The sequence below is a fragment of the Medicago sativa genome, chromosome 3 (genome assembly GCF_051527215.1).
Source record: "Medicago sativa cultivar Bolivia chromosome 3, Bolivia_mono, whole genome shotgun sequence".
Lineage (NCBI taxonomy): Eukaryota > Viridiplantae > Streptophyta > Magnoliopsida > Fabales > Fabaceae > Medicago > Medicago sativa.
Window position 1 is genome coordinate 55,483,851 of NC_140751.1, and position 22,388 is coordinate 55,506,238.

Sequence of the window (22,388 nt, forward strand, 5' to 3'; positions counted from 1 at the left end):
AATTGAGGACATTTTTGAAAGGAAACAACCAGTCCCAAAGAGCTGATTAATCTTTTTTCAAAAATTTCAAAATTGATCATTTTCAAAATTTTCAAGATTAATCATATTTATAAAAATCATGTCCGAATAACAGGATACAATGTATATTGATTGACACCGGTATATAAATCATGTTATACGGTTGAAAGACAAGTACTTTCCGAAAAAAAAGAATTTTTTTCATTTTTCCGGTATTGAAAAAAATCTGGAAATATGAATTTTTCGAAATTTATTAATTTTTTCCCGAATGTTTTCATTTTTTTTAATTTTTCCAGATTTTATTTTTTATTTTTAAAATTTTCCAGATTTTTGTTTTCATTTTTATTAATTTTTTCGGTATTTTTTCATTTTTTTTTATTTGTTAAGAATTTTTTTCGTTTTTTTAAAAAAAAATTTAAAACATTTTTTTAAAAAAAATTTTAAAAAAAATATTTTTTTAATTAAAAATAATATTTTTTTAATAAAAAAATAAAAATGCCACGTGTACAATATAAAAAAATAAAAAATAAAATAATTATACAGTCAGCGTGCCACGTCATTATAAAAAGGTGACGTGGCACGCCACATCAGCACCTGGCGTGTGCCAGATTCGACCAGGGGGGTTTTCGACGGAATCTTCAAATTACAGGGACTGAATTTTAACAAAATTTATTACAGGGGGAAAACCGGAACTCGCCCAAATTACAGGGGGGGTAAACACATATTAACCCTTTTTTTTTATATGATTGCTAATGTATGTATTGTTTGTGTCTATCTGCTAATAGTTTTGGTGTATGAAATTTTATTTTTTTATGGGGTACGTTCAATGAACTATGGAATGTGTAAGAGATGAAGAGGATTTTCTAATATACTTATAATTTTAGTGGCTTGTTTCCCATCGTTGAAAATTTCAAAGTGCTTCTTTGAAATAATTGAGATATATTAAATACTCAACTTGATTTGCAAGCGTGGTTCAAATGTTCTAGAGCTGTTGTTTTTGCAAGTAACTTCTTTTTTTTTTCAAGTAAGTCTCTATCCGTGAATATTTAACAAAAACCTTGATTGTACAACCTTGATTTTAGAATTCAGTCTTCTCACTACAAGTGTTTGCTTTAAGTCCCATATTTTCATTGCAACCGTTACTCATTAGAATAAATTGTCACTCTGATGACTAATGTAATGTGGTAATGTGTTTCTTAATACTACTATTCCTATCATGCTGAAATATTATGATTACAAGTTTGTTATGTCATATTTGATATTTATGTGTGTAGTTATTCACATATGCATGGATGGCCATATGTGCTTTTGGTCACAACTTCTTTCAAGAACTGCGAACTTCTCTCTTGCACCTGGTGGTGGTGTTGTGACTTCTATGATTCTCATTTGATGACTGAAACTTTGAAAGATAACAATGACTGAGTATTTTTGATGCATTATTATTTATTTGTACTTGTTTCTTCCAAAATCATTGACTAAATGTCATGAGACAATTATATTTGTATGTTCATTTAGGAATCCAAAATTATATTAATTACTTAAATATAGATATTGATTTTTATCTATTAAATCATTTGTTAATTATTATCGGTAACTATTATTAACCCACACATATTTTACCCGTGTCATTGCATTCAGAAGAGGTTTCCGTCTTAACCAAAATTCCTCCGCTTTCATTTCTATGTTCATTTTTCCTCTCACTCACTCACCATAAACTCTCTCATCAACCCTATTTCTCATTCACTCAATAAACACACTTGTTCTCGAGAAACCTCATTCACTATATGTTGACGACTCTAATTCACCCTCGTTTTCTCTCTTTGTACCCTATCGATCTCTCTGTGTTGACCCTTTGCGATTTCCGCTCATCTGAAACTTCGCTTCTCGGGTCGTGTAGCTCCATCTTCCCTCTCGTTTTCCCATTCACATGTGGGATACAAAGTTTCAAGGGTTGCCACTGCATCCATTGCTTTTGTGGCTATTGTATATCTCCCAGTAAAAGTAGCAACTTGTAAAGTTTTTCTCTTACTCTTCTATTGTTATGTATTTGGTACCTTTTGTGATGAATCAATTTTTTAATTGGTTATTTATTTATTTTGACTGCCAAGGTTGGCCTTATTGTTTTTTTGTTGTTGTTTACGGGGATTTTAAAGTTTTTATTGGGGGAAAACTGTCACAAGTGAATATCTCACATATAAGTTTAAATTTTGACAAAAGTGGATGTGATGAATAATATTCCTAATTCTTCGTTGGGATGTGGAAAATATTAGGCTTAATTAATGATTTGGTCCCTTAAGTTATTTGTTGGTTACATTTTGGTCCCATAAGTTATTAACGTTACAACTTGGTCCCTTAAGTTATTTGTTGGTTACATTTTGGTCCCATAAGTTATTAACGTTACAATTTGGTCCCTTAACTTACTTTTTGGTTCCATTTTGATCCCTTAACTTATTTTTTGGTTTCGTTTTTATCCCTTAACTCTAATAACATAAAGGACCAGAGTGGTTGACGGAGGAAGAGTTAAGGTACCAAAACGAAACCAAAAAATAATTTAAGGGACCAAATTGTAACGTTAATAACTTATTGGACCAAAATGTAACCAACAAATAATTTAAGGGACCAAATTGTAATGTTAATAACTTATGGGACCAAAATGCAACCAACAAATAACTTAAGGGACCAAATCATTAATTAAGCCAAAATATTATATATAATTCAAGTGTTAACTAATACATACTAACACTATTTTCTCAATAAACTTTAGGTTGGTGACTAATGTATCAGCAAGTTGCTTTGTCATGATATTCAATATGTGTAATGGTACTAGTACATTTCATTAGCTAAAAAGGTTTATAAATTGATTATAGAATCAACATGTAATTCGATTATTGATTATCAATATTTACAAAACTGCTTGAAATACCCTTTAATCCATATGAATATTGCATTTTGAACTTGGGGGTTGCTGAAACAATGTCTTGCTGTTTTTTTAGGCACTATTAAAAGGGTAATGTTTTTTCATGAATTATTTTGTGAGAATATGAATTTTCATGGATTTAGTACTAATTTTCGAATCTACCTCTAATGTGGAAAATGGATATGATAATGACGCATAAAACTTGTTTAATTTGTGATTTATCGAGTTTAATTATGTAAATGGTTTGGATTTATCGAGTTTGAATAATATTTCCTTAACTTTTAACACACAATGCAAGGAAGATGCTATTTATTTTATGTACGTGTTAAACAAATTTTAGACTATTTATTTGCATGTTTGTATGACCCTTATTTTGTTTGCTTGTTTGTATAAGCCTTCCTTGGAAAATTTCTATTTGGATTGCTCTGTTTCCTCATTTACATATGTATACTTATTATTTGTTGTTGATTGCAATTGATTAGTGCCATAACAAAATTTTTGATTTTATATATGTATCTACCGATTCATTTCAGAGCAAGTGAGATTTCTATTTTAATATTGTATACTATCATTGAAAGTTAGGCAACAAATCTTTTATGCCTTATGGAGAACAAAAGTCAACCAAACAGGTTTGATGTCTTCCATTAAACTTGTATTTTTTTCTACAATAATTAGTGATGTAAGAGGAAAAGGTTCAATGCTTGGAGTCGAACTTGCCACTGATCATGAACTCAGAACACCAGCAAAATATGAAATATTGCATGTGACGGAATAAATGAAAGCTAAAGTTTCAATTGCTATAAGCTAAATTGTTCAGGATTTCCTGCAATCAAATTTGGATCGAGTAACATAACTACTTTTAAACTTGATTTACAGAGCTGGAAATCTGATCTAAATCAGCTGTTTCCAGACAAATTTTTATCTGTTTTCCATGTCGCTTATAAGCTTTTCTACTGTTACATAGAATTAGAATTTAGAATTGCTGATTTGAAAAGGTGGCTGTTATGTAAATGCTTTCAGAGTTACACCTCCATTATGTAAATGCATTCAGGTGGCTGTTGCTTGATCTCTATTTCTCTCTCTTTTTAACATTACATAAATAATTAGTACTTGGTCTTTTTTACTTACAGCTTGTTAATTTTTTTACACGCAGCTTTCCTAGTGGATCTTATGGAGTGCACATTATCTAGGGTAATCCATAATGATAAATAGAAATTTAAAATTACTAAAGTATAAAGGATGAACCTGTCAACAAACTCACAACATTCATATTAATAGCATAAAATGTTGATCATGTCTCCGAATCTGCATTGTTGATCACATCACAGAAAATGTTTGCACTTGATCAAAGCCAATGTTTCAACTTGAAACAAATAAACATCACATTAAGATGGAAAAAAAAAATACACCTCACAAAGACAAAATCAACACAAACAATGTCTTGAATTGAATCTTTTTTTCATTCAGTTCCTTTAAATTAGAATTGCAATGTCGTTAACTCCTCTTCTAGCAAGATTTTGTTCATTCATACGTGACCCATTCTCCATCAACAACAACTCACGTCACTTATACACATATAAATGGTATTTATTTATTAAACCCTAAAACTTCTTGACACTTTTTCCAAATTCAATGTTTGTATATAACAACGACATACTTGAATTTCTTTATGTTTTTCAATGTTTGAATTTTACAAAGAAAGAATTACAAGTGAATGCTCAATCCTAAATCAAAAGGATTGAAAGGAAAGCATTATTTCTTACAATCATTCAAAGGAAATATCTCACAACATATATTATTATACATCATTATTAAACAACTCAATTTTATTGAATAAAATGACAAAGTAGGTATTATAACAACGAAAAACAACACATTTATTTTTTATATAGCTGATATAAAAGCCCACTTGAAGAAATTTGAATCCGAAATCCACTAGTGACCATCACCTGCAGTTCAATCCAAATTATCAATGTATAAAACACAATCATGACAATAACAAGACAATTTAATATAAGGATGGCTTTAAAGAAAGACGCTTAATATAAGGATTGGAAAAAAGAATAAAGAAAAAAATATTACCACAACTTTTTTTTTTCCTTCAAATTGTAGGGAAGCGAAAGCGTACCTTTTATCTCTCATTAGTCAATTTCTACAGAGGGCACTTGCTTGAAGATCCAATGCTCTTTTCCTTCATCATCAGGATCAATGCTCTGTTTAAGTTCCTCATTCATAATTTCAAGACAGAGAACTTCAAGATTCTGTAAGTGTTGAATACCAGTTGGTAACGTTCTCAGTTGGGGGATAAGGCCTAAAGTAAGCTTTTTCAGAGAACCCAATGCACCTTCGTCAATAAGGATATGACTCAAGTTACAGAAACGACTAAGATGTAGTTCCTTCAAATTCTTAAACCACCCATCTTGAAAATGTAACCTTTCCATTTTGTCTTCATCACCACCAGAGATATTGAGGGACAACAAGTTTGACATACTTTGGAGTAAATTCATTGCATCATTCCCTTCCTTTGTAAGTGTCACCTTCATCTTAACAAGATTTTGGAGTTTTGAAATCCATTCAGGCAACTTCTCTAATTTCCCTAAGAATTTAACACGTTGAAGCCTAGGTGGCGGCGAGTTCAAATCCATATCAATCAATGTGTTAAATTCAATTCCTCTAATATGTAGTCTCTCTAGTTGTTGCATCTTATTGATTGAGGAAGATATAGCACTCACATATTTACTCCTAACACCGAGCAGGACCAATTTCCTTAGCTGATCTAGCTTTCCAAGCTCTTCAATTAGCTCTACCACTCTATTATCATTTTCATCTTCACCATCATCTAAATAAACCTCATTTAAAGTTTGTAGGGATGTCATGCCTCCAATACCATCCTTCAACTCAATCAAAGACATTCGAACGCCGAACAAATGGCGTAGCTTTCTAAGCATGCAAATCTCCTTCGGCATATTGCAATCTTCGATTTTTGAATCTCTTAAATCCAAAGTCTCTAGGTTTACAAGCATGCCAATGGATTTTGGAAGTCCAGAATATCTTCCTCCCATCATCCGGAACTCAAAATATTTCAAGTGGTTCAAACTTCCTAAATCTTTAGGAATTTCAAGTAATTCCCCATGCATTAAAGCAAGCACCTTCAACCGCCTATATTTTGCAGGGATCGTCCTTACAAATGATTCAAGTAATGTTTTAGGTGCGGGAACAATCAGTGATCGAACATGTGAGTTTTCAATACTTTTCATTAAATTATCAGTACTAGTTGCTATTGATAAGCGGCGAATCATTCCAGTTAAAGACAATTGTTTGTCCTCAGTAATATTCTTGCAAAAACTTAAATCCTCGTATTTCTCAAGGATCATTGCATGCAATAGATCATGAACACGACACCTTTTTACCCTTCCATCAATACTGATTGAAGCCACCTCCACCAAACTTCTACGGATCAACTCTAGTAAATATCCTTCTGCAACCTCTTCTAATGTTCTTCCCCTTTCTTCTTTCACAAACCCTTCTGCCATCCATTGTTGAGTCAATGCCTTCGTAGAAATTACACTGTCTTCCGGATATAATCCAAAATACAAGAAACATGACTTGAGGTTGTGAGGCAAATCATGATAACTAAGACCTAGAATTTTTTTTATCTTGGAATCTTCCCTTAACTCTGGACTTATATTTTCACTAAACTTATACCATTCAATTGCATTTCTATTTTTGCGAGATAAAATACCACCGGTGACCACAATTGCTAGTGGTAATCCGTTGCATTTTTCAACTATTTTGGTGGATATATCAATAAGATTTTCTGGACAACATCCCTTCAAGTCATGGAACACCTTCTTATTGAACAATTCCAAAGATTTTTTTTCAGTTAAAGCTTTAAGTTCATGCACTTCAACAAAAGAAGATTTCTTACAAGCATTTGCAACATCTATGTTTCTTGTTGTGATTAATAACTTACTACCATTTTTGTTATCAATCATAGCAAATTTAATATCATCCCAAAAATGTAAGTTCCATACATCATCAAACATGACAACGTACCTTTTTTGTTGCAAGTAGTTCCTCACTTCACCAACTAATGACTCTCGATCCATTTGATGTAAACTCTGTGGAGGATCTTCTCCTTGTTGTTTGTATAACTTGTACAACATGTCCCTCAACAAATCTTCTTTATTGTATGATTGAGACACTGTGATCCATACAAGACAGTCAAAATGTCTAACGACCTTGATGTTGTCAAAAACTTTCTTGGCCAGAGTAGTTTTTCCTTGCCCTCCCATACCGACCACAGAGACTACTGTGAGCTCTGCTCTTCCCTCTACCAGCCAATCAATCAATATGTCTCTTGGTTCTTCAAAGCCCACAACATCAGCTTCATCCATATATAATGGAGCGCTTCGAAGGTTCTGCAATAATGAGGCATTTATGTTTGTTGCAGAACTGCTTGATCCTTTTTCCGAGGAAGATTGAAGTTGAAAGCCATGATCTTTTTCGATACTTGTATCTTTTATTTCTTTAATTCGGGATTTGATGTTTTGAATCTTGTAAGCTACTTGGAGACGAAGAATCATAGTTTTGACCAAGTCAGCAGCACCAGCAGCACATCCAGGATCAGAAGATTGTTGTTCCTCAAGGAAGATATAATCATCAATGACATCTTCTATATGAAAAGATGCTTCTATCAGCTGTTTGATCTTTGCTTTGATTCGGCGACTTGTTTCCATGTCTTCTTCAGCATCAGCCATTCTATCTGCATCGTTGATGAATTTTTCAATTCTTTCAAGTTCATCTTTCAATTCTGCAATTTCTTTTGGGACACCCCTAATCATGTCTGCTGCTTCCTTTAAGAGTGGAAGCAAATGATCACGGGCTAGTGGAAGCAAGGAAAGTGCAGTGTCACACATTTTATGAAACACTTTGTTGTATCTAATATCTATGATTTGAATTTGGTAATATTGTGAGTGAGATGAGTGATGAGGAAAGCTATTAGTCCTTCATGATTTATATAGCATAAAGTCCAACGGTGTGAACACTTAGAATTTTAGTTTCTCTCGGTCAATGTTTAATAATTATCGAGTACCTTGACATCATTTGTAATTTATGGTAATTTGCTGTACAATTACCAACTAATTTACTGAGTAAGGTTTATGCTTATGCGTCACTCTCACGTTCACTATAAACTAGTTTATTTTATCTAGAAAAAATATCTAAACATACATCTCTAATTTGATTCTATTCACTAAACATTTCATATATATTATTTTTTTATTTTCTTTCAGTTTTTAAGAAAACAATAGTGCAAAGGATTCACACATTATATCGAGATGTCTCAATTATGTTGGCACCTCTTGATCGTCACCAATAATTTGCAGCACTTTAGAATTATTTAATATTATTATTAAATAATATGAAAGATAGAAAAATCACTTGGGTGGAGTAGACCAAAAGCTAAGTGAAAATAACTAAGGGTACTCAACATCAGCCTCGTTAAAAACCTTGACAAGAAAACTCAGTGAGATAAAACCTGTACAAGGGAAAGAGTTCAGAGCAATCAACAAAATCATAAGGAAAAAGATCCATTGAATGTGATCAACATCAACAAAATCGAAATTTAGTAAACCATAATCTATTATGATTTATAGAGTCTAAAATTCAAATTGGGGGCGGTATTCATCTAAATCATCTCATCTCATTCTGCTAATGATCAATGGAAGCATTTTTGGCTGCACACTAGTTTCCCTCTAAAAATTTAAAAAGATAAAACTCCATATTTTTTGCTAACTCCATACAACTCAACAATATGTTACTTAAGTGCCAAAGGACAATACTAGATATTATAAAATCCATAGTAACTACTAACTAGTTCAGACTGAGTCTCTAATCAAATCTCACTCCAATTCTTCCCATAAGCTAACTCAGTAGCATTTAATGTGACATGATATGGCTTAGTGATCATCTAATGATGAAAAAGATATTTGTGTATGGTGCAAGATCATTTACATATGCATGTTAGACAAACACACGAGCACACACAAATATACATATATAGAGGGCATATCATATGATAATGTCTATCTTATGTAAGAATGATGAGAATATTTATCAACTATTAGATTAATATGTTACATTAATATAGATGGTCTAGGTTGATAGCCTTATTTTAAATGACACATGTGCCTCTCCACATCTCGTCCAATCTCAAGAACCGTTCATCTTCCTCCTTTCGCTAATTCGCAGACATCTCCGAAATTAGTTTTTTAAGGGTATAATTTGAAGTGTAAAAAGTCGTTCCAAAATTCTTAAATTAGTTCTTGTGTTGTTCAATTTAGCCGCCGTAAACTCTAAGATAAAACATTGTTAAACACCATGGTCATTCTTTAATATATATCTTGAACAAGTTGTAGTTAGCTAATTTATATTGATGGATTAACATTCAACATTGTTAATTAAGCCCATATACGAAATCAAGATCAGAATTATCTTTCTCTGACCGCATTGTTGTGATGTTATTATTCATATATGTTCTAGCAAGACATTATTTATTGATTAGTAAAAGAAAACGATAGTATACTTATTTAATCCCCATAGTCATTCTATAATATCTTTTGAGCAAGTTTGATTTAGCATTAAATATATGTTTTTTAAACAGACCAGACTTGTCATCGTTAGCAAAAAGCATGCTTCTAAATAGCCAAATCTTATGAATACCTAATCACACCAATATGTTTGCTACTACATAACCAAATCATATGAAGGTTGAAGTTTATAAAGAAAAATTCAACAATAACAGTGATGGAAGAGATATTATATCAGAGAAGAATAAACCGCCATGGTTAAAGAGAAGAAAGCTTCAAAGTGAAGGAAAATTGTAACAGAATTCAGTAGCTTGAGAAAGTTCAATACACTTGCTTATATACACAATAATGCCAGGTCAGCATTCTTCTAACTAACTAGATGCAAATGGAATTACAATTGGTAAAAATGAAATGAAGTTCAAATGCTACTAATTAGTTAACTTGCGCCCCAAGCTATCATATTTTGCCTTATTTTCTTCTTGTGTTGATACCCCCTCGCAAACTGGTGGTTGGTAGAGATCTACCATCCCTAGTTTGAGCATACACTCATGAAATTGTCTCGGACCAGAAGCTTTTGTAAACATGTCAGCTGTTTGATGTTGGGAAGTGACTGGTAACAAACGCATAACACCAGCTTGGACCTTCTCACGCACCAGATGACAATCAATGTCTAAGTGCTTAGTACGCTCATGAAATACTGGATTTACTGAGATATGAAGAGCACTCTGGTTGTCACAATAGAGCACAGGTAGGCGTTAAGGAGCTTGCTTCAAATCATGGAGAAGAAAACAGAGCCATTGATGCTCTCTGGTGGCAGAAGCCAAAGCCCTGTATTCTGCTTCAGCAGAGGAGCATGAAATAGTGGGTTGCTTCTTTAATTTCCATGAAACCAAAGACTTGCGAATGAAGAAGCAATACCCTAAAATAGAACGACGAGTGTCTATACAACCCCCCCCCCCCCCCCCCAGTCTGCACACTGAAACCAAGCAATTGGAGTTCAGAGGAATGGGGAAAAAATAAACCTCGTCCAGGTGAACGTTTTAAGTACATCAATACCGTAAGAGCTGCCTTATAGTGCAATTCAATGGGAGAAGACAAGAATTGACTTAGTTGTTGAGCTGAAAAGGCAATATCAGGGCGCGTAGTGGTGAGATACAACAACCTACCAACCAATCTTCTATAACTAGTGACATCACTGTGAAGAGGCCCAGCATCTTGAGACAAACGCACAGAAGGGTCAAGTGGAGTGGAAACTGGTTTACAATCAGTCAAACCAGCATCAACAAGAAGCTCCGGACAGTACTTGCGTTGACAAAGTGAAATGCCTTTGGAGGAGCGTGCCACTTCCAATCTCAAGAAGAACTTGAGCTCCCCTAAGTTCTTAATACGAAAGGCATTGTGAAGAGCTTGCTTCAAAACATCAAACTGTTGCAGACAGGTTCCTGCTAAAATAATGTCATCCACATACACCAAAACCACAGTATAGGAAGTAGCAGTGATTTTGGTGAACAATGTGTGGTCTGCAGTGGCTTGAATGAACCCTTGAGCATATAGAAACTGAGTAAGTTTCTCAAACCACTGCCTACTGGCTTGTTTAAGACCATAAAGGAATCAAACCGTTGCCGAAGACTACCAAAAGGTTTTGATTCGATTTAGGTGATTGTTGATCGGTTGACGAAGTCGGCACATTTTGTTCCTATTAAGACCGGTATGTCTGTGGCGAAGTTGGCGGAGATCTACATTGAGCAGATTGTTAGATTGCATGATATTCCTTCTAGTATTGTGTCGGATCGGGATCCAAGATTTACCTCTAAGTTTTGGGAGAGTTTGCATGTTGCTTTGGGAACTAAGTTGAGGTTGAGTTCTGCTTATCATCCCCAGACTGATGGTCAGACGTAGAGGACTATTTAGAGTTTGGAAGATTTGTTGAGAGCTTGTGTGTTGGATCAAGGTGTCAGTTGGGTCGAATGTTTACCGTTGATTGAGTTTACTTACAACAACAGTTTTCATTCTAGTATCGGAATGGCACCATTTGAGGCTTTGTATGGTCGGAGGTGTAGGACTCCTTTGTGTTGGCATGAGTCAGGTGAAAGTGCTTTGTTAGGACCGGAAGTTGTGCAAGAGACGACCGAGAAGGTTAAGATGATTCAAGAGAATATGAGAGCCTCTCAGAGTAGGCAGAAGAGTTATCATGATAAGAGGAGAAAAGACCTTGAGTTTCAGGTTGGTGATCATGTGTTTTTGAGAGTGAATCCTGTAACCGGTGTTGGTCGTGCTTTGAAGTGTCGGAAGTTGACTCGTCGTTTTGTTGGACCTTTTGAGATTGTTGAGAAGGTTGGGGTTGTAGCGTATCGGATTGCGTTACCACCATCTTTGTCGAATCTTCACGATGTGTTTCATGTGTCTCAGTTGCGGAAGTATGTGTATGATGTGTCTCATGTGATTCAAGTGGATGATTTGGAAGTAAGAGATAATTTGACTGTTGAGACTTGGCCAGTGAGGATTGAAGATCGGGAGATGAAGCGGTTGCGTGGCAAGGAGATCATTTTGGTTAAAGTGATTTGGGTTGGACCGCCTGGTGAGAGTGCCACTTGGGAATCGGAGAGTAGGATGAGGGTTGCGTACCCAGAGTTGTTTCCTTCAGGTAATTTTCGAGGGCGAAAATTCTTTTTAGTGGGGGAGAGTTGTAGCAGCCCGATTTTCGCTAGTTTTATTTTATTATTTATTTGTGTGTATTATATGTGCTCATGTGTGATTATTTGCCTCTGTGTGTATTTTTGGTTGGGAATTGTAGAATTCGGTGTTAGAAGGGTATTTTAGTCATTTTGGACTTGGGGCATTTTGGTCATTTTGAGAGTAAGGGTAATTTTGTAATTTTGGTTGAGGATTATTTTTAGTGCTTAGTGAGAGTTATTATTTCACCAAGTTACTAGAGAGGGTGTAGTAATTATTTTATTTACCGGTAAGTGACCGTTAGTGTGATGTTTTCTTGTTAAGTGAGTTAAACCATTTTTGGGTGTTTGAATAGAAATGGGTTAGGCTCATTAAGATGTGGTGAGTTAAGCCCAATTAAGGGAGCCTATATAAACTAATGTTAGTGGAGAGATAGGGTTTTACCACATTTTTCAATTGAGAAGAGAAGAGTTAAATGCTAGAGAGGAGAACAAGAACAAGGCCTAGAGCTAAAAGAGGGGATTCATCATCCAGGAGCTAAATTGAAGCTTGGGTTAGAGAATCTTGGTGCTAGATGTAAGAGGGTTAGGCTTCACTCATAATTTCATAACTTTTTCTTTTTACCCATTTTGTGAAATTGATGAATTGAACCTAAATGTTGTGAATTCGTGCATGATTGTTGTTGTTATGTTTGAGAACATGATTTGCATGATATTTGTATGTGAGTATGTGAATTAACATGATGAAATGAATAAATATGGGTATATTGTGTTCTTGAGCAAATTTGATGAGAAATGAGGTTATGATGTTTAATTGTGCATGAATTCGTGTTCATTAGTTGTTGTTGATGATTGTTGAACTGTTAGAATCGAATTGGTGTAACTGGAATCGTTGTTTATGGATTCATGAGGAGATTTGTGGTTATGTTGGTATTTTGAGAAAATTTTGTGATTTTGATGAAATGAGCTATGTTGTTGTTCCTAATGCTTGAATCATGTTTGTTTAAGTGTATTGAACCTCTTTTGACCCAAAAACACTTTCTGGAACTTGGTTTGGGAGTTGGGGGATTTGAAAAATGGGATTTTGGGTGAAAATGGTGTGAAAACCCGTAACTGCTGAAGAAATTCGCCAGAATTTCGCTAATAGTGAAACTGTCTGGAGTTTTTTCGCTAATAGCGAAAATTGAGCTAATAGCGAAAATTTCGCTAATAGCGAAATTGCCCAGAAACAGTTTTTCGGTTTTGTTTGTTTTGAGCTTTTAGGGACCAATCCAATACTTCTAAAATGTTTCTTTGGACTTAATTAACATCTGTTTATACCTTTAATCCTACTGGAACATGATTTGAATTAGTTTGGACTTGAATTTGTGAAAATCGTCTAACTTTTATAAAAACGGTCCAAACGTCGATTTTTCCGAAAACTCGTTTTTCTCCGGAGTTTGAGGTGGGATTAAAGTTGTATGTTGTTCATATGATTTCTAAAATTGGTTGTGATTGGTTTCATCAAGTAGTAACTTGTTTTGCTTTGAAAAATGAGAATTTTTGTGAAAAGTGATAAAGTGAGACGAAATTTGAGTTTTTCATGAATTCATCGTATTTGGCCGATGAAATGCTTATGTAACCTCTACTGCACATATATGTGACTTGTGAGAACACATGGCATAGGCAATTGAGCTCGTTTACTTGGTTTTGACTTAAATGCTCAATTACTTGAAATATTTTGACTTTGAGAGACGAATTTGATTAAAAAATGATTTTTGAGAGCCTATTGCTTATCAACCTTTTATGAATGGATTAATATGATTATGAGATGATGTATGAATGTTGTTGAGTGAGGAATATGATGTTTGTGATCATATGTTGTATTTGTTCCTTTATTTGGATTGTAAGGAATTATGTGGAAATGTGGCAACTATATGTTGATTTATGTGAAGATGATTGTTGATGTATTTATGTGACAACTACATGTTACTTGTGTTGTGAATGTGTTGGTGATTGTATATATGTTATGTGGTGGATTGTTGTTGATTGCATATATACAAGTATTGTTGATGTTGAGGTGAATTGTTTGTGTGAACATATGCGTTGTAGTTGAGTCATATGTTCATGCATACATGACTGATGATGGTGGATTTTATATCCAATTGAGGTGATTACGATGTTTTTGTTGCATCGAAGGTGACGACCTGGAGGTGTTTTGGTACCACATGCATCTAGATAAGTCTAGAGCCATTGCATAAATTGTTGGTGAATTGAATTGCATTGAGATTTGCTTGATGGTTGCATTTCTAATTGGAATGATGGTAATGAATGATATGAATGTTCTGGATACTTGTGAGTATGTGTATATTTATTAATCATCATGCTTGAATGTATCTTTCATTTCCAATGTTGTTGATTAAGTCTTATATGCATTATGATGATGTAATGCTAACCCTCAGTGGTTTACCACCTACCTTTCTGTATGGACGGGTAGATGGAGTGCAGGATGCTTAGTTTGTTTGCTTGATGATGCCGAGGAGTGGAGTTCCTCTTTATATGCAGGTGTCTAGATTAGGGCTCTGATCTAGGGTAGTTCTTGCATGTTGTTTTATTTGACTATGTATTTTAGAGTTGAGATGGTACTTGTTAATTGAGATTTGGAGAAAACATTTGTATTATGTTGAGATTTGAATATGTTTAAGAATTATATGTATGTTCCGCTGCTATGTTATGTAACATGATCTTTATGCATGTATGTTTGAATTTGAAGACGTAGCATCTATTTCTAGAATATGTTTGTATATTCGCGCACTTTACCGCTTATTAGAAATAGGGTGTTACAGCCAGGTTTAGGAGGAGTGACCCCTTGTGGAACCTTCATATAAACTGCTTCATGTAAATCTCCATGGAGGAAGGCGTTATTTACATCAAGTTGATGTAAATACTAACCATGAATAGATGCAAGGGCAAGTAACACCCTAATAGTGGATAGCTTGGCAACAGGAGAGAATGTTTCGAAATAATCAAGTCCCTCAGTTTGATTGAAACCTTGGGCAACCAAACGAGCTTTGAAACGTTCTATAGTACCATCTGCATGCCTTTTGATCTTATATACCCACTTACTACCTATAGAAATAGCATCTGAGGGAAGATCAACAAACTCCCAAGTTTTATTTGCATTGAGTGCCTCTATTTCTGCTTGCATAGCTATTAACCACCTAGAATCTTTACTAGCTGAAAGATAATTAGCTGGCTCAATCTCAGTATTCAAAGAGTAAACATAAGCAAGATGTTTAGGAGATAGAACTGAATAGCTGATGAAATTGGTCATAGGGTAGTGACCACCTGTGGAATTGCAAACATAATCTTGCAGGTAATGTGGTGCCTGAGAACATCTAGAGGACTTTCTGGTTGTTTTATCTTGGTTTTTTGGGTGTCAAACATTGATTACGTTTGAACCTTTTTAACCGGTGATATCTCATTTTTTCTTGGGAAGGGAAAAATAAGCAAAACCCTTGAGAATCGAGGTCCGGGAGTTGTTTTCGCTACGGGAAGGTGTTAGGCACCCATAACGACTATAGTAACCTATAGGAACTGTCTTTAATTTCTACGCGCGCGCTTTATTTTTAAATGCTATTTGAAAGTATTTATTTAAACCTAAGAGTTTCTAAGTGAAGAATTGGAGGGAGAAGAATGTTTTTGGATTTTTATTTTAGTTGAATTGAAGGAATTTTGATTCCTTGCCTACGTACCCGATTAAGGGATCAAATCCACCGTAGTTCTCTTCCAAAAATGTTTTTGTTTTTTGTTGGTTGATTTTAAGTTTGAAAATTGGAGTTTAAAGAATGGAGATTGAGAGGGCTTAAAGGCATGAGAATTTATGAAAAGAGTGAGGTTTGATTAGTCATTTTGCAAAAGGAAGTCAAGTATGATTATTTTTCATTGAAATTTGATTAAGAAAATAAAAGGGAAAATTACAATGGGATTTTGGATCCCAAGGTTTATTAAGAAAATGGTTTGAGTGATGTTGTTCACATTTTTTTGGAAAGAAGATTTTTCTAAGTGTAAAGCCTAAACATTCATCTAAACATACAATCCTAAACATACATCTAAACATGCATATTCTAACTATATACCTAAAGTGGTGTGTGTGCATGTGTCGGTGCTTGTGTCGGTGTACATTATGAGAGTCCATTGTCCTTTACATCATTGGCCTAGGGTACATTCTATGGTCTTGCAAGAAATTAAAAACATGAAGCAACATATTACAAAATTCCTAAATTGTACATTCTAATTTTGGTGAAACTTAAAAGGTAAGAAATAAGAGTGAAGGAGGAGATGAAGTATGTAATGCTCATGATTGAATGAAACATGATGAAACATGAAATGAAAATGTTAGTAGCATAGGGAAGGATAGGGATTGTAATCATAAGCACAAAAATACTAAAAATTAGACTAAAATAATGAAATTTCTAGCCTAGAAATGGCCAAAATGTTCCTAAGAACTCATCATAATGTTAAGACAAAAGTATGATTTATGACCCTCACATCATGTTAATTTTCCTAAAGAGTTTATCACACCACACAATATGAGGATCTAGAAGTGCACACTCAAGTCAAGGATTATGATAGGTCTTAGGCATATTTGACACTTTATTCATACACTAAAGTAACTACATAACTTGTAGCACAAGAGAACCATAAACCATTTCACAAGACAGTAGAACAAACACAAATTCAGGGGCCTATCTATCACAAAATCACATGCTAAGTATCCACATCATATACCAATGTATCATACACAAAATCATGACAAAATTCTTCAAAAAAAAATAACAAAAGAGTGATCAAGTAACAAGAACTAATACACGTGTTTTTCATCAAATTTTACTAAGCAAAAATATCATAAAAAGACAAGGACGTTATCAAGCATCTCATGGGAATTTATTTGGAATTTTTAAAAGACTTTTAGGCAAGATAAGGGGTGCAAACATCAACAAGTAGTGTTCAGGTAGCAAGGAAAAAAAAGAAAGGCTACGAAATCCAGTGTACCAAAAGCCCAAACCCACTCACTGATGGACCCTGGGTCACAGGGAGCAACACAGACCGTCAGATTGACCCAGGGCCCCAATCCTAGATCAAACGGTGGACACTCAGGTTTTAGGAGTGAACCAGACCGGTCTGACTGAACCAATCCGGTTCACTCCAGTATAAAATCAGGAAGACCGGTTCAGAATCATTCTAACCCTAGTTTTCTCTCTCACTTCTCAGACTCTCTCATACTCTCTCGTTCCCTCTCATCGTTTTCATTCATCATCATGATTTTAGAATTGTACACTATGAACTAAACCACAAACTAGCATAGATCGGACACAGAACGTTTCGATCTTGTGATTTTTGAAGGATGTTGTTCAAACCGTTTCGAACTTGTGATTTTTTCGCAGAAAGATGCTTGAACCGTTTCGATTCTGATCTTTTTTGAAGAAAAATGTTCGGAACACTTCGATCTTGATGTTTCTTGAAAGAAACTGTTCGAACTGCTTCGATTTTGATATTTTTGACGGAAAATTGTTCGAAATGATTTGAACTTGTTGTTCTTGATGGAAAATCGTTCGAAATGATTCGAACTGCACTTGATTCGAACGGATTTAATCTCAAACTCTCACAAATTCGAAACGTTTCGGATTTCTGAAGCTTTTTGGAACTGAAACCCTAATTTGATTTGTTAATGATGAATTTGCATTCTGAATTGAAAGGTAAACGGCGAATCTTCATGATTTTGTGTTTTAGGGTTTCAGTTTTCAACTTGTTCGAATTTTTCAAGCTTTTCAATTGGATTCACCGTTCATCTTTCAATACAAAGCTTCGATGATGAATATGAGAAGGTTTCTTTGTGTTTTTACCTGAATTACTTGGAGATTTGAACAAGTGGATCCTTGCGAGCTTCTGATTCCTCTGGTAAGCTTCGAAACCGAAAATAAATCGGTGTTTGATCTTCTTCTTCTTCGAACTGGTCTGATTTTGCTTCGATTTCCCTTCTTCTCTCATCCTTTATCCCTGTGATCGCATGGTTCGTCACTCCAGCGATGAATCCGTGCTTGAATTGCAGGGAAACAAGCTCGATGATGAGGATTACGCAAGTAATCACTGAGAGTTTGTTGAATCCGAAAACATTTTTGATGAATTGCAAGCTTTTGATCTTGATTCTTGGAAACTTGTATTGATTTTCATGTATTTGGCAATGAATTGGTGAATTTGTGATGGTTCTGGTTCGAATTTGTGAAGAATTGGTGTGATTTGGTGTTTGTTACGGTGGTTTCAATGGCTGAAAAGTTTGTTAGGGTTCTGTTAGGGTGGCGCGTGGGGCGCGTGGAAATGAATGGTGACTGTTTTTTGGTGAGTTGGCAATGAATGTGTGGCTCTGTGATGATGATGTGTTGTATTTATAGCTGACATGTGTACTTGTGAGCCAGTGGCAAACTGCCACGTGTTTCTGGACTTGTTTGGACTGAAACTTGGACTTTTGGCCTTGAGGGACTGATCTGCAATTCCTAAACATCAAAGGACCAATTTGCAATTGACTAAAAAAACTAAAACAAAAAAACTTGACTTGGAGGACTAAAATTCGAATAAAAAACTTAAAAAAGAAATAAAAATGAGATAGAGGGACGAAAATGCAATTACTAAGAATTTGAGGACTAAAAAGGAAAATTAATAAAATTGGAATAAAATTGGTAAACTTGACTAAACGTAAAGTGAAATCAATAAAAAACACAAAACGGACTAAAACGAACCAATGGCCTAAATGAGGTACTTTAAAGTAACCCCTCTCTGCCGAAATTTCGCGTGAAATGACCAAAATGCCCCTAGGGCTTAAAACGACTAAAAATGACTCAGACGCAATTTAAAATTGGATTTTTAACAGAGAATTAAAGCAAGAGCTTATACGAGCGAAATTAAAAGACTCAGAGACAATTTTTAAGATTTAAACAAGGTTTTAACATGTGAAAAGACCAAAATGCCCCTAGGGGCAAAACTGACTTAAAATGACTTCAAATGCAGTTTTTGGACTGGATTTTGACATAGAATGAAATAGAGACTTATTCAAACTCCTTGAAAGGACTTCAAACAAAATTTTGAAAGACTGAGAGAAATTTTGACCTAGGAAATGACTAAAATGCCCTTCTATGTGAATTTTGCAAATAAAATTGAAATAACATGCAGAGAAAGATGCAATTGATCAGAGACAATTCAAATGGCTTGTAATGCCAAAAAAGAAGAATTGATCAAGTATTTTTAGGTCCAAAATTAGGGTATAACACTGGTAACAACAGGTACTGCTTCAATTTCCCTCTCTTCAGTATCACTAACTAAATCTTCATGAAGAACCTCATCATGATCTTTAGAAGAGTGTACAATAATATCAGTAATAGGCTCATGATTAGCTACCTGGCTGTCAAGGTAGATGTGAGTGGAGGGTACACTAGTGACACTAGAGGAATGGAATGGAAATTCTAAATCAAAAAATTTCACATTCCTAGAAACTATTATTTCAGAAGTGTGAATATCAACCAGTACAAAACCTTTGATTCCTGACTTGTAACCTAAGAAAGCACATTTCTTAGCTCTTGAATCAAATTTATGTCTGTTAACAGGTAAGGTGGATACATAGCTTAAACATCCAAACACTTTGAGATTACTCAAATCTGGTACTTCACCATATAACACTTCATAAGAAGACTTATTATTCAAAAATTTTGTTGGAATTCTATTGATCAAGTATACTGCATGTAATACAGCATAGGACCAAAATTTCTTTGGTAATTTGGATTGGAACATAAGAGCTCTACTGACATTAAGTATGTGTTGATGCCTTCTATCCACTCTCCCATTTTGTTGGGGAGTATACACACAACTTCTTTGATGAATTATTCCTTTATCATCATAGAACTCTTTCAACATAAACTCTGGCCCATTATCACTTCTAACCTTCTTGACTTTACATTCGAATTGTCTTTCAACCATAGAAATAAATTTTTCACTTTCTGAGAAACTTCAGCTTTATTATGCAACATCACAATCCAAATATGTCTTGTACAATCATCTAAAATAGTAAGAAAATATTTTTGGCCATGCACAGAAGCTGTACCAAATGGCCCCCAAATGTCAAAATGTACTAACTCAAAGGCAAATTTAGCATTCTTACTACTAACAGGAAAAGGTAAAATTTTCTGTCTACACATCTGACATACATCACAAGCAGTGTGAGAACTAGTAGAAATATAGTTGTACAACTTATTCATACTCATCATTCTATCTTTAGACAGATGACCAAGCCTGAGATGCCACAAAACTCCATCAGGCACATGTTCTTTATTTGATTTTGCTGAAGGAGACACATTTGAAACTGAAGGTGGATTATACTTTGCATCTATCCTCAAGTAGTATAAACCATGTCTTTCTTCAGATGAACCAATCTTCTTCAAACTGTTCTTTTCCTGTATTATGCATTCATTAGCTTCAAAGTGCAAAATACAGTTTTGCTCTTTAATCAACTTTGAAGCAGAAATAAGATTCACAGCAAATTGAGGCAAATAAAGCACATTTTCTATGCTCAATTCCTATGATAATCTTACTTGTCCTCTACAATGTGCTAATGTAGTATTTCCATTAGGTAGATTTACACTAATAGGCTCAATTTCAGTGCAATTACTAAACCATTTTAGATCAAAACAAGTATGATGTGTAGCACCTGTATCTACAATCCATCCAATATCATCATGCTTATTTTCAAAATTAGCATAGCATGAATTACCTCCATGAAATGAAGAGTAACTGATACCTTTCACCACATTTGCGGAACACTTTGTCTCCAGATTGTTCTTTTCCAATAGAGTCATCAAATTCTGATATTGATCCTTAGTGAGAGTGACGCCTGCACTATCTTCATTCTTGTTGTGGATGCAGTCTGTGTTTTGTTCTCTGCATCATCTCCATCAACCATATTGGCATAGGAGTTTCCTCCACCTCTTCCCCAGTTGGGTGGATATCCATGTTTCTTGTAACAAGTGTCTATTGTGTGATTGGTTCTTTCACAAAAAGAGCAATATCTTCCATTTCCTCTTCCTCTTCCTTGAGAGGAACCATTTCCTCTTCCTCTACCAAACTGCTTTTGGCCATTCACTGCATTGACTAGACCTGCTGAATCATCTAGTGGTGTGTTTTGAGTATTGACAACACCATACTGCAGTTTCCTTTCCTGTTGCAGTACCATAGAAAACACCCTATTAATTGGTGGCATTGGATCCATAAGCAAAACCTGAGAAACTACACCTTGATACTCCTCATTCAAACCAATTAGGAACTGTATAGTTCTATCCTCCAGCCTGAACTCTTTTGAATACCTCATAGAAGCACAAGTACAAGCTATAGGACAAATACACTGAGGCATTGGTCTATATTGTTCCAGTTCTTCCCATAGACCCCTCAGTTCAGTGAAATACTATGTGACCTTGTGATTGCTTTAATTTGCTTCAGATTAGCAATTTCCTGATGCAATTGAGCAACCCTAATTCTATCACCTCTCATAAAACGATCTTTCAAATCATTCCACATATCTACTGCATTCTCTATGAAAACCACACTTTGTGCAATAGATGGTGTAATGGAATTGATAATCCATGTATGTACCAGATTATTACATCTTTCCCAAGCAGTGCGGTTCAAATCATCATCTTCAGGAATAGGTATAGATCCATCAACAAAGTTGAACTTGTTCTTCATAGCTAAAGCTCTTCTCATCTTCATAGACCAAGCGTGATAGTTATCACCATTCAGTTGTGGTGTAACATTCACAGTTGAAGAGTTTTCAGATGGATGCACAAAGTATGGATCAAGACCTTGATCTTGATTGTGATTATTGTTATTTCTCACCATGATTCAACAGAAAAACAACTCAAACAAAATTAAAGAAATTGATCGAAAACAAAAAATGAATCAAGATTGAAACTTGAAACGAAAAAGAAGAAGAAATTGATTCTTGAATCAACGAAAGGATCACGTAATCAAACAATGGAGGAAAAGATAACAGCGATTGCGGAAGTAGAGCAAGATGAAACTTGCTCTGATACCATCAGAGAAGAATAAACCGCCATGGTTAAAGAGAAGAAAGCTTCAAAGTGAAGGAAAATTGTAACTGAATTCATTAGC

General features: G+C 34.7%; 1 protein-coding gene and 1 pseudogene across 1 annotated transcript; both read right to left on the reverse strand.

Annotated features, from left to right (window-relative positions):
* Positions 1–4,589: 4,589 nt before the first annotated feature.
* On the reverse strand, positions 4,590–8,023 carry LOC146938484 (disease resistance protein RPM1-like). Its single transcript, XM_085752417.1, has 2 exons — positions 5,064–8,023; positions 4,590–4,884 (listed from the first exon to the last, which is right to left on the reverse strand). The coding sequence occupies exon 1, from the start codon at positions 7,852–7,854 to the stop codon at positions 5,077–5,079; it is 2,778 nt and encodes a 925-aa protein (XP_085608543.1). The 5' UTR covers positions 7,855–8,023; the 3' UTR covers positions 4,590–4,884; positions 5,064–5,076.
* A 13,055-nt stretch (positions 8,024–21,078) lies between these two features.
* Positions 21,079–22,115, reverse strand: LOC146938485 (uncharacterized; annotated as a pseudogene).
* Between the last annotated feature and the right edge of the window lie 273 nt (positions 22,116–22,388).

Excerpts from the sequence above, each read along its gene's own strand:
- LOC146938484 (XM_085752417.1), bottom strand. The coding sequence starts at position 7,854 with ATGTGTGACACTGCACTTTCCTTGCTTCCACTAGCCCGTGATCATTTG.